Source organism: Hippocampus bargibanti, linkage group LG13 (genome assembly GCF_051943395.1).
Source record: "Hippocampus bargibanti isolate YZ-2025 linkage group LG13, ASM5194339v1, whole genome shotgun sequence".
NCBI classification, from domain to species: Eukaryota; Metazoa; Chordata; class Actinopteri; order Syngnathiformes; family Syngnathidae; genus Hippocampus; species Hippocampus bargibanti.
In genome coordinates this window covers 16577622-16591413 of record NC_142746.1, presented here as the reverse complement: position 1 = coordinate 16591413, position 13792 = coordinate 16577622, and the positions used below count along the sequence as shown (strand labels likewise).

Genomic DNA, 13792 nt, shown 5'->3' with positions numbered 1-13792 from the left:
AGTTGTGAGTATGAGTGCAGATGGTTGTTCATCTGTGTGTGTTTTTGTGGTTAGCTGCCAACCAGTACAGTGTGTCCCCCATCAACTACCCGAAGACAGCTGTGATAAGATCCTGCACACCTGCGACCCTTGTTCAAATGACCGGATTAGACAATTTGGGTGGATGGGGTATCATCTCCCTTTATAATTAAATGGGGATTCCATGTGATTCTGTTTTTAGTTTTTGATAACCTACCAAAGTGTGAATTTTAACAGATTGTCAAGATGGCCATGTAGCCAACGTCTGCCAAAATATTTTTTTCTTATTGTCTCCTCAACATCAGAATAGACTGTATTTAATCTTTGAGGCAGGCGAGTGTGGTCTTAATGATAGTAAGCGGCGAGTCTTTCCGGACCGAGCCTCGTCGTCGCCATGCTAAACAAACTGTCCGCCTTGCTCGACACCCTTACTTAGTGAGTTATTATGAATTTGTGAGTAGGCGATGAGTGGGGAGAAACGCTTCACTAACCATGAAAAGAAGAGGAAGCTCACGCTCCCCAAATCTACATTAAACACCCAAATGCCTCCTTTGGTACTGTGTCAGTCATGGCTCAGTTACTCCGTCTTGCAGATGCTGTCACTTTGCCACTGGCCTGGCTTGCACGTGCTCCTTCACCCATGCTCACACGATGTCATTAATCCACAAATGGGAATGCTCTTTCTCATAGTCTCTGGTGGTACAGAAACGCTCTCACTGATAGATGCTTGGTGGTCTCAGCCAATGAATAATTCAGGTGTAACAGATGTGTCAGGCAAAGAAATGTCACTGATATCCAGGACCTTTCTTAGGTTTAGGCGACACTCCCTCGGTAAAGCAATCTATCTGGGTCATGCGACCCCTGCATGTAGCACGCAGTGTTAACTCCCAAACCAGTGGAGCGTCTATTTGCATGGGATCCTATGATTAAGCCCCGGCGTTACTTGCCGCCGTGTCCCCACTCTCACTTGCTTTTTAGTACTCTGCTTTTCAGTATGCCTCTCGCTCAGGCAAGCATTGACTGCTGACTTCAAAGTCCGCAGGCCGTGCTGTTCGGAGTCGGGATTCATAGGTGTAAATGTGTCTGTAATGTTCCAAACAACAACACGTCGTTATCGGCAGCGCGCTTTAAAGCGGTTTCCTTCAACCATTACCGTCACATTAATGGCTGTACCACTAAAACACCACTTACCATGCTGTGTTCAGTTAGACTCTTTTAATTATTTACAATGGTAATGATGCCCATTGGAGCTGGAATGAGCCTTCTCCTTGAATAGCACGGCATAACATGAAATTGTATCGGGCTTCAATATTGGGACAAAATGTTTCAAGCTATCCGGAGCACCGAGTAGACATCATGCAACTCAAGTGCAATTCAAGGTGCTATCAGCGACCACAGTTCATTTTTGGGATTACACTTCACAGTGATGTCAAAATACAGTATAACTTTATTTACTACATCAAAAATACATCTGTTTGTATACTATTCCCTCCCCTCTTATTCAATAAGTGTCCGCAATATTGTGTCCAGCCTATAGAATGTAATTGTTTAGCTGTTTCCATTTCTATCCTGACAGTTGACCACCCTTCGAGGAGCCATTCTGGAAGATGCAATCCCATCCACAGCGCGACATGGGACAGCTCGTGGGTTGCCGCTTAAGGAAGTCCTTGAGTACGTGATCCCAGAGCTCAATATCCAATGCCTGAGGTTGGCAATCAACTCCCCTAAAGTACCCGAACAGCTGCTCAAGTTGGATGAACAAGGGGTAAGTGCAAAGGTGTTTCGTCTGTGATCTCATTGAAGCGAACACGCTTGTGTGAGAAGAAGTCTTTCGAATAATTTAATGTGTTGGGGAACGTTCTGGGAGCACCTTACCATTCATTATTAACAACACAGGCATGGAATGTCAAAACAGAATGTCAAACCCAAAAGACAGAAGATGAAGTAATGGGCATGCAGAGCGATGTTAAACTAAAATGGACACAGAAGAGAAAAAAAATAAACACGTGGTTGCTGTATTTATTATTTTACTTTGATAATCTGATTTGAAGTTGCGCCTTTCACACCATCTGTGCTCGTGATGGGCTATTTTGCAGCAATGGTGCTGTATGTCCCCAGGTATGATCAAGATGTGAGTGGTCATTTAGTGATAAGAACAAGACACGTCTGAGGCACAATGAACAGGAAGAGGTGTGCAGGGATTAAGCAGCATTGTGTTTGGTTGTCTGCTTATTGGAGATATGGCTTCTTATCATTGGAATTACATATGTTAGCAATAAGCCTTCTTTCTAAATGTCAGGCGATAGCCTCTTAAAATGTGGATGAGAGTGACATTTCCCTCTAGTATGTTTTTTTGTCGATATAGTGTAAACAGGAGTTAATTATACTGGAAAGGTGACCCGTTTTAGCTTTAGCATCTTTATTTGTACACACTCCTTTTTCAATTCATCTTATTGTAAATGTTTACCTAGGCAAGTAAAGAAAAATTTAAGCAATTCAGCAATAGGACAGGAAGAACCCCTACTTTGCCACCTTTACTTTTTTTAACATGCATGCAAAGTGGATTGGTCAGAACTGTTATGTACTTCTTCATTTATTTTGCATTGCAGGCATCGTATGAGTATACTAGATGCCTGACTGGCAAGAGAAGGCCTTAAAAATATTTATATTTATCAGTCATGCTGAGAGAACATCTCTAAAAGCAGCACGTTCGGTTGTCGTGGTGAAAAAGAAGATCAAACGTAAATGTATTGTACATGTGTGCAGATGGACTGAAAAATGCATTAGCCTCTTAGATATTTTGGAATCTGATTTTCGATTGTCGTAAATTATATTCTAAAGGAAGCTATTCGGATTTTCATCCAAAATGTGTTGCCTCAATCTGGAAAATGACAAAACCTTTTCATTCACCATCCCTTTTACATTCACAATACATGAATAAAACTGGAAAATTATGAGCATCTTGGTGTTACAGAAGAAAATAGGAGAATATTTACTGCCATCTTCAATTCATATCTTGGAAAGATTTTTGAAATATTACAACCACAAATACTAGGTCATTCCCTTTTTTATCAGAGAGATAAGCTTCCACTCATCCTTGAGCACCATCCTGAGATTTAAAAGATTTAAATGACATTTCTTCACCAGTTCAACAATGCAATATATCTATTGAGGCTGCTATTTTTGCGACTCCCACCCCTGAAGAAAATTGAGCACCTGCCATCATATTTAAAAATGAGGATTAATAAAATTAATGCCCTCTAATTTGTTCAGCACAAATACCTCGGTTGTTTATACTGTTGAGGGAGATGGACCTTGGAGATTTGATTTTGTCCTACAGTGTTTCAGTAGTTCAAACCACTTCAGGAAAATCTATTGGAAAATATAGTGTAGTGTGAGCTGGATCCCTGGAGCCTTACCATTGCACTTGTGTTTGCACTTTTCAAGCGCTGACCAAATCCCACCACGTGAATGCAATTGTCCTTGCCCTCGGCCAATGTCTTAACAAGAGTAAAAGGTGATGTGATCCCAATAAAGATATTTTTTTTCCAAAGGCAAGAACCTCATCTTTCCATTGCCACTGCTTGACATGGTATAATAGCCTTCTGTCAGTACTGCCACTTTAGTGCGCAGCAGATTGCCTGATAGAGAAAATCACCATGACAACAGTGTCAGCAGTACACCAGGAGCAGATGACCTGTAAGGAAGGAGAAAAGCAATTCCACTCTGTTGCCATTGCTTTTCTCATCCACAACAACCCTTTTTCTTGAAAAGTGTGGTTGACCTCGCAAGTTCAAGTAAAGAAGTAGGCAACAGGTGCCAAATACTGAGGTGGCCATTTATTTTACTTCCTCTTTGACTCTTTATTTTGGTCAAGCGGTCGGCCATTCAAGAGTGATGCAGGTGAAGAGGACTCCACGTGTCACTTTGACCTGGCCAGTGCCAGTAAGAACACCCCCAGTCAAAACAAAACTAAGAGTAGTATTATATCTTGACTCTGTCTACAATACTTTGCAATTTAGACATGTATTTTACCGAAGCCAAGTGATACCATGAGGATAAATATGACAGTATTAGTCTAAACAAATGCCCTCAAGAGGGATCAACTTACTTGAAAGGCATGACACGGTGTTGCTTAAATCTCCTAGTTGTAACACACACATTTACTGCTCATTATTAACAACTGCATATGTAAAATACCACGGTATAAGCACAAAAGCCTTCATTTTCTTCAAACGATCACCCTGCGCCTTATACTATCTAGCTGGCTAGCTAGCTATCTAGATATCTATCTACAGTGAGACCTCAACTTACAAACACCTTATCTTACAAACTTTTCGTCTTACAAACGTCAAATTTATGAAAATTAAACCTTATAATAAGCACTATTTTCATAATACACACCCACCACGGCTGCCGGAGTGATCTTTGGCGGAAGCACACGACTGAACAGCACCAGAGGTTAAGTTACCAACAGTCCTCATGTAATGCGCCTCTCTTTGCAAACAGCAATTCCCTTTGACCTTCGACTTCCAACGCCATTCCATCAAGCCATAAATGACCATCACAAATGTAAATAAAGTGACTTTATGATACAATGCAGTGTATTTCTTTCATTACAATACAATAGCACATTTATTATACATAGAATAAGGTATGTTGTGTGTAGTTTTTTAGGCTTATTTAGTTGAAAAGTATATTTTATGGAAACCCGGGAACGGATTATTCCCATTTTAATGGTTTCCTATGGGAAATGTTTTTTGAGATACACACTTTTCACCTTACACACTCTGTATGGGAACCCATTAAGTTCGTAAGTTGAGGTCTCACTGTATTTATAATTGTATTTTATTTATAATTGTATTTTATTTATAATTGTATTTTATTTATTATTGTATCTGTTTGTCTGTGACTGCAAAGTGTTCTTGAGAACTTTGAAAGGCACTTGAAAAAAATGTATTATTATTATTATTATTATTATTATTATTATTATTATTATTATTATTATTATTATTATTATTATTATTATCTAGCTAGCTAGCTTTCTATCTATTTGAGTTACTTTCGGGTTGAGTGAACGCTGGCGTGTGGCTGTCGCTGCTCACCCAAAGAAAAACTTATCTTGTGACTGTAAAGTGACCTTGAGAGTTTTGAAAGGCACTTATAAATGAAATGTATTATTTTTATTATTATTATTATTTATATACACAGGTATGCCTTATATGTGAAATAATATTGAGCCACAACAGGTCTCGCAACTACTGTCAGCAGCCACTGACTCAATTTTCCCCTGTATAGGAAGTAGTGTGTAGGCCCAGCCTCCACTGTAGTGCCTTATGATGTAGTGTGCCTTATATTTGGAACACTTTTACATATTTATATATTATATTTGGAAACCTTTTGTCATTCATTGAAGGTGCTCCTTATAGTCCGGTGCGGTGTACCTTCTATATGGAAAAAGTTTGAAAATACTGTACACCATTCATTGGGGCTGCGCCTTATACTCCGGTGCGCCTCATACACAGGAAAATACGGTACCTATTAACTGGGTTAAGATTTACGGTCCGCATATAGCCCGGGTGATGTCATATCTTCCCTTTAAAAAGCATGCATTCAAATGTTTTATGGGTTATGAAAGCCATCGCATGAGCTGTGACGTGACAAGTGGGTACTCTTGGCCGTTTGAGTGCATCATTCGGAGCACACACGCACACACACACACACACACACACACACACACACACACACACACACACACACACACACACACACACACACACACACACACACACACACACACACACGAGTGTTTTCTATGCTATGCAGCAGCAACACAAAGTCCTACTTACTCTCTGAGTGTGTCCTTATGACTCTCTTTCTAGTTAAGTTTCCAGCACAAGGTGGGCGTACTTTATTGTAAGGCGGGCCAAAGCTCTGAAGAAGAGATGTACAACAACGAGAGCGCTGGACCAGCATTGGAGGAGTTCTTGGATCTTTTGGGCCAGAGAGTTCGCCTTAAAGGATTCGGCAAGTACAGAGCACAGCTAGATAACAAAAGTAAGACAAATCACACATGTTGGATGGTGTAGAGCAGGGGTCGGGAACCTTTTTGACTAAGAGAGCCATAAAAGTAAAATATTTAGAAACGTTTTTCAGTGAGAGCCACAACACGCTCGCGCGCACGCAAACGCACGCGCAGCTACTTTACAACACAGTCAGAATGTATTATTTAAAATAACTTTGTGATCGTACTCACCATTAACATGAATGGTTTTCCGTCCCTCATGATTGGTAAAAATCCAGCCAAACGATCGGAATTAAAGTCAACTTCGGATCCATATGCGAAGTTACTGCTAGCTAGCCTGCACACGGCTCATTAGCTTCTACACTTGCTATACAACATACTTCTCACAGAAGTATGTTGATGCTAAGCGTTAACACGGGGCTAGTTAAAATGTCACTGACATTCGACTGTTTCATCGATGGTATTGTTTCATTGCAAATTAGAATCAGAACATTTTCTCTCCACAATCCTTCGGTGCCTTCAAGCTGAAGTGTACCTTGTTTTTACTCGTCAGGCTCATTTAAAGGGGCGTTTACCTGTTTCAACTGACGGCCGGTATCATCCAATAAAAATTGCGCTTTCCGCCAACCTAGGTCAGTGTCATCCAATCAAATTTGCGCTTTCTGCCAACTGAGGCCCCAACAGAAAACGAACAGAAAAAAGCGAGAATATGTATTTAGATTTATCGGCGAGCCATATGCAATCATCAAAAGAGCCATCTATCGCATAGGTTCCCGACTCCTGGTGTAGAGAAAAAAAAATATTTTTACACCTGGATTAGGAATTGGTATTGCAATCAGATGTTCATGGCAAAACAATTCAACTCATAAGAGGCGCCGTGATGCAAGTGAGTTGTTTTTGTATTTGTTCCAGCGGATTCCACGGGAACACATTCTCTCTATACCACCTACAAGGACTACGAGCTAATGTTTCACGTCTCCACCATGCTCCCCTACACACCCAACAACAGACAGCAGGTCAGTGGACACGGCAATCGTCAGTTTGGTGTGTCTATATTGCCAACCAGTTTGACACTTTAGTCTCTAAGCAGCTTCATGTTCGGATAGGTTCATTCTTGACTCCTGCGAGGCGCCCCCCACTAGATCATTTTGCCACACTAACGACCTATCAGTTGAAATTCTGAGCATTACCATGGTAACCGTGCCTCATAGTAGGATTTTTAATCAATGCATTCCGGGAGCAGGACCTGCCTGTCTACACTAACAAGAGAAATTGAATGATTGTAGCCGTTGCTCGACAACCATTGGTGCCATCATTCTGCAATCATAAAGGTCCACAAATTGAGTCTTTACACAGATTTCTGTGTTGACATTAATAAACAGGAAGAGGCTTTCAGACACTTGTGTTTTTTCACTTATTGTATATTAGACAGTTGAGTCACTCAATTTAAAGCTCTATTTCATCTTTATCTAAATTTACTCAATGCTGAAACTCAGTTCACAATTCAACAAATGAAGCTGTTTAAATTTGGGAATCGTCATTCTCTATCCTAAAGTCCCTTATTTACTGTCCAAATCCTTTTTGAATAGAGCTCGCGTTCTAAGTTTAAAAGAAACTAAAGTCATATAAAGATTGGTAAATGAAGACTGCTTATCTTATTACTGAACGTGTCATCTCCCCCCTCGTATTGAACTTGCTTGTTATCTTGTCTTTAGTTATTGCGGAAAAGGCACATTGGCAATGACATCGTCACCATCGTATTCCAGGAGCCCGGGGCCCTTCCTTTTACACCAAAGAGCATCCGTTCTCATTTTCAGCATGTGTTTGTCATCGTCAAAGTCCACAATCCATGCACGGATAATGTCTGCTACAGGTAAAAAGACCTCTGCACCTCATTGAAAGCTATCTTTTAAATGTGCGATGTGTGTGACATTGTGTCAAATCAACCAATAATTGCAGCGATCGGACTTTGGAATGAGAGGCAATGAAATATCGTTATGACAAAGTAGGCGTGTTTATCCTTTAGCTTTGCCTGAATGTATTCCTTCCACCTTTTTGAAAGATGATTCAATTGTAAGCGGCATGATCGTTTTGACTGGTTGTAAATTCTTTTCATTTTAACAGTTGAGTTAAATCATTCATTTCATGTTTGTTTTGCAGTGTTGCCGTGTCCAGGTCAAAAGATGTGCCACCATTTGGCCCTCCAATTCCAAAGTCTGTGACCTTCCCAAAGTCTGCAGTTTTTAGGGACTTCTTGCTTGCTAAAGTCATCAATGGAGAAAATGCAGCACATAAGTCCGAGAAATTCCGAGCTATGGCGACCCGCACGCGGCAGGAGTACCTGAAGGATTTGGCGGAAAACTTTGTCAGCACTGCTACAATTGACTCTGCTGTCAAATTCAGCTTCATTAACCTCGGGGCCAAGAAAAAAGAGAAAGTCAAACCCAGGAAGGATGCACATGTGCTCAGTGTTGGAGCCATCACGTGGAGTGTACGGGCCCGTGACTTTGGCCAGTCGTTGGATGTGGATTGCTTGCTCGGCATATCCAACGAGTTCATTGTGCTCATCGAGGAGGAATCGAAAAATGTCGTTTTCAACTGCTCTTGTCGCGATGTCATTGGATGGACCTCAGGGATTATGAGTATAAAGATCTTCTACGAGCGCGGGGAGTGCGTCATGCTTTCTGCCCATGACAACTGCGGAGAAGACATCCGGGAGATGGTGCAAAGATTAGAGGTAAGGCCATTCTAGAAAACAGTCTGTGTTCTAGAACCGAACTGAATCCACATCTACGACTACACTCCAAAATTGTGATATCAGCATTAGCGTTAGCAAAACATGCTACATCAACTAGCCATGTCATAGCAGTTTCGGCCTTCGCAAAAAAACATTTGTGTCCTAAAATTACACTTTTATAAGTTTCATAAGTATATTTATTTTCATGTTTGAAATTGAGTTCCCACGGGACAAATCTTTCGCACTCCTAGTCCCCACCATGTAGCAAAAATGGGCCCGTGTGAGTATGTGTGTGTGTGTGTGTGCGTGTGTGTGTGTGTGTATGTGTGTGTGTGTGTGTTTCAAACTCATTTGAATTGGAACGAACTGCACTAAACTGAATCCACATCTATGACTATACTCCAAAATTATGACGGCAGGATTAGCGTTAGCAAAAGATGCTACATCAAATAGCCATGTCATAGCAATTATGGCCTCCGCAAAAAAACGTTTGTGTCCTAAAATCACACTTTTATGACTTTCATAAATATTTTTTTTTTCATGTTTGCAATTGTTTTCCCACGGGACAAATCTTTCGCAGACCTAGTCCCCATCACGTGGCAAAAACGTGTCAGTGTGTGTTTATTCGTAATACTTTAGTCTAACCCTGCATTTTAAAAATGTCTTTAGCCTCAAAATGAGCAGCCCAAAGAGGATTTTCACACTCCGAGTTATTTTTGGCTGAAAGTCATCACTCACATCCAGCTTGGTGCCAATTATTTGGGTCACATATTTACATGAGTTGCTCTCAGCGAGGTAAAATCATTAGGGGAACAAATAAATACATCATTGAATGGAATTAACAATCAATATTCATGAGATTTGCGGCCATTTTTTAATTGATGAGGGACGCATCTTTAATCAGGAACAACCCAGTTTTGGGGAGAGGAAATACAGTCACAGCTATTCCGTCTGAAGTTTTACAGTAGACAGCTGTGACTTGTTACTCCTTTTCAGAGTTAAACATTTTGTCTGCTCATCTCCATTCTGTTTATGTTCATTACTGTGTCCTTTGGGGTTGAGAAAGAACCACATGCTTTAGTTCTGCCCACAGTATTGATTCCTTAAGTCCTGTAAGATATAAGAACTGAACACCAGATGTTTTTGTATCCCCTAAATTCAAACCTGACATTTATAAACAATAGTACAATGATTTGAAAATGTTTTTCAATTCATTTTCAGTTAAATATATCAGGCACAAAGGCTTTGGGCAAAGCTGTGGGGGTTCTCTCCGGCCTAAAAACATGTGGCAGGTTAATGGAACACTCAATTGTCTCTCGGTCTGAGTGTGAGCACACATGTCTGTTCGTCTATGTGTGCACTGCGATTGACTGGCAATTGGTTCAGGATGTACACCGCCTGCTGCCCAAAGATAGCTGGAATAGTCCTCAGTCTCTATGACCCTTGTGAGAATAAGCAGATCCGAAAATGGATGGATAGACAAATGCTGCTGGTGGGGGGGGGGGGGGGGGGGGGTCAGTTGTTTTCAAGAAAAATTCTTGACCCTAATAGTAGAACAGTTCCCCAGAGATTAGAAATGATCATGGAGACGTAAAAATCTACAGCTGAAGGACACAGATTTTGCATAATGTTAAGGCCCTAAATGATGGTAAAATTTTACCAAATAGTATCCTTAGTGAGGTACATTCATCACCAGGGAGAACAGAGAAGGCCATTTTGGCATTTGTGATTCTCCTCCTCATTGGCCATGCAAATCTCTCTCACATTTGCAGTGTTCTTATCCGTAGGATTGTGATGGATATTTCCCAAAGATGAAAAGTTCGACTTACAAGCCAGTGCCATCTGTGTGTGTTTTATACAGTGTACCTCAATAAGGTGACCCAATTTAATCCAAAAGTTGTCCATCGTTTTGTCCCGGAGATTGATCCAATTCAGGTTTATTTGGTAGTTTCCAGACAGTCGAGCTAGTGATGTATTTTGAAGTGAGTAGATTGGTCACTACAACTCCGTGCAGCCTGTGTGAGTACAGCACTAAAAGCTTTTGTGATAACATTCCGCTCTCCAGGGTGTCGGTGCGCTTAGGGGCTTGTGTTTGGATTTTATTGAACAAGTCATCATAGTACTGCGTGTAGTCCTTTTTATTTTTACTTTCATGTGTGAGTGTGGATAAAAATTATATTACAGTCTTACCTCGGTTTTCGACCACAATCTGTTTCAGAAACCTGTTCGAAAACCGATTTGTTCAAAAACCGAAACATCACTTTCCATTCAAATCAATGTAAAAAATCGTATTCCGTTCAAAGTCTAGAAAACAACTCTTTAACTATTTCACAGCATAAACCTGATAAAAAAAACTTAATAATAGAGCAGGTAATGTGTAAAATTATTTTAAAACAAACTGTAATGTTTTATTTTCACCAATTTTTAACATCAATATTAACACCTGTACATAAAAATCTCTGTCTGCCACGGGGCGTGTTGGCACCTATCCCAGCTGTCTTTGGGCAGTAAACGGTGGACATCCTGAACTTGTTGCTCACCAATCAAAGGGCACACTAACTTTTCAAACCATCCTCTGCTTGCTTTAAAATCATACTATTCAGGAGATCTTAACCAAATACAGTAAAGTCTCGTTATATCGATATCGGATATATCGATAGTCCCAGTTATATTGATACTATTTCTATGCACGCACAGAGAAAATTACATGCAAACAGGGTCGGATATATCGATAGTCCCGGTTATATCGGTATTTTTTCGGACTCCCTTGAATATCGATATAACGAGACTTTACTGTATGTCTGCATTTTCGCAAAAATAAAACAACAACAATATTAATGCGTCGGTCACAATGAGGAAGACGTGACATATAAGAAAGTGACGTATAAGGACGCGGAGGGTAGTCGAGTGATGCATTCAGGTGCACTCAGTTTGGTTGAGAACCGAATTTCGGTTGTATACCGGGTCATACAAAATATGACATTTTAGGTTGAAAACCGAATGGGATGAGAACCGAGACGTTCGAAAACCGAGGTTTGACTGTACTTGAATTTGCACGGTGAAAGCGGACTATTTTTTTAATATATCACTCTACATATTGTTGTGCTCAATCCGCACGGATTTGTATTGTAGAGGTTATAACATTTTAATCTGCTCTGCTTCACAGTAATGTTTTGTTTGTCTTTTTTTGTCACAATGCTTCATGCAGTATGTATTGCACTCAAGATTATTTTTGGTTCGATCTCTCCTCGCATGCCACATCACAATGAAACTAATTGGCTGACATCAGTGACGAGTCTGGTCTAAATTCAAGTGACTAATGACTGTTAGACAGTGATTAGCCTTTGTTCAGTTTTCACCCATTGAAGCATCAAAAATAATGTTTTTTCTCTCACAGGCAAAGTTTTGACCGACACTGAGAGATTCTAAACTAGTTTTAGGAATAAAATGGAAGTTACGTAAAATTAACAGGAAAAGATATCAACAATAAATCATGTACTCCATCCACTGACAAACTTTGTTAAGGAGTATGATTTTTTCAGAAGTCAGTTTAGTCACATAACAAATATAACTTGTGTGTATGTTGAAATTCTCTTTATTTTACTATTGTTCTTTTCACTTTTCCATTTTTTATCATAATTATGATAATACATTTCATTTATAAGCACCTTTCAAAATGCTCAAGGTCACTTTACAGTCACTGGATAAGTATTTCTGTGGGTGAGCAGCGGCAGCCACATGTGCCAGCGTTCCCTCAACCTGAAAGCAACTCAAATTGATGGAAAACTATCTAGCTAGCTCGCTAATAGATATCTAATACATAGCAAAAATATAGCGATCTAGATAGCAAATAGATAGCAAATACAGTAGATAGCTAGCTCGGTAACATTTTCAAGTCAAAAGTCAAACTCAGCTTTATTGTCAAATATGCTAATATGGATGACATACAGCACAGATGAAATATTGTTATTTTAGAAGCAAAGACGACAAACATTTTTAAATCCATGATCAGTATAGTGGAAATAATTTCCGGTTCAATGGTTTCGTTGGCATACTTTCTTTCCCAACAAACATCAGGGTTCTGTCGTTATTAAACTTGTCAATCATTCGACATCATTTTAATACATGCCACTGTGCAGGTAGTGTTGCAATTACCGTTTCCTGGCAACGGCATGCAGTATTCCTACAAAAGTGAAACTACTTCTTCATAATTGAAATGAAGATAGTCTCTTTAAAAAAAGTCGGACCTGTGCGTTTTTGAAAGAAGGTCACAGGCACATTCGTTTTATAGACTGACAAAAAAAAAGGTTGGAAAACTTTTAGACAGGCCCAGTGTATTTCTGACAAAGGGCAGTATGTTTTGCATCCATTGAAGGCCTGAAAACCTTTCCACATATTGTTCTCACACTTCTATTTTCCCCATGACAGTTTTTGCATAATGACAACTGAGTCTCACAAACCCCACTCTCATGGATTTCTGCTCTGTAAGAACCTTGTTTATAGTGATTCGAGCACTAGACTATGATTTTAACAAATAGCCAATGGGAAAATAAAGTGATGAACAAATTAGTAAATCCCCATCTTACCAAAGTGTTTCACTTTGAGGACATTAGTTGATCTGTAAGGGTCCACTATGGTTGTTTGGGCTCCACTCGCACAGCAGGGTGGGATTTCTGCTAGTGTGAGAATCTAGTGAAGTGTTGACAGGCCAAAGTCTGAGTTAATGTGTCCCTGAAGCCAGCTGCCACTCTGAGGTATATTGATGCAGTCAACCACAACTGAGCCGGGACTAATCTGGCGAGTGATTAAACCTCATTGAGTGCAGTGTGATTTCTTCTCCAGTGCTTCTACAGAAAACACTTTTGGGAAAGCATCCAGTAAAACAGTGCATTCATGCTGGAGTCAAACCCACGAATAGTTGGTCAAATTATGTTGTCAAGCTAAAAATGGATTGCTTGGTTTCATCCTTTCTTGTGCGTTGACTTCTTGAATGGTATTAAACTTGAATTGGT

At 40.0% G+C, this 13792-nt stretch overlaps 1 protein-coding gene across 4 annotated transcripts in view; it reads left to right on the top strand.

Moving 5' to 3' along the window:
* The window catches only part of sipa1l2a (signal-induced proliferation-associated 1like 2, genome duplicate a), an 89871-nt gene that overhangs the window by 42312 nt on the left and 33767 nt on the right, over positions 1 to 13792 (top strand). For all 4 annotated transcript variants that reach the window (XM_089011894.1, XM_089011892.1, XM_089011893.1 and 1 more), the window contains exons 4-8: positions 1595 to 1783; positions 5901 to 6075; positions 6956 to 7059; positions 7759 to 7916; positions 8204 to 8780. In XM_089011894.1, coding sequence (XP_088868020.1) covers positions 1595 to 1783; positions 5901 to 6075; positions 6956 to 7059; positions 7759 to 7916; positions 8204 to 8780 — 1203 coding nt within the window. The remainder of the gene's footprint in view (positions 1 to 1594; positions 1784 to 5900; positions 6076 to 6955; positions 7060 to 7758; positions 7917 to 8203; positions 8781 to 13792) is intronic.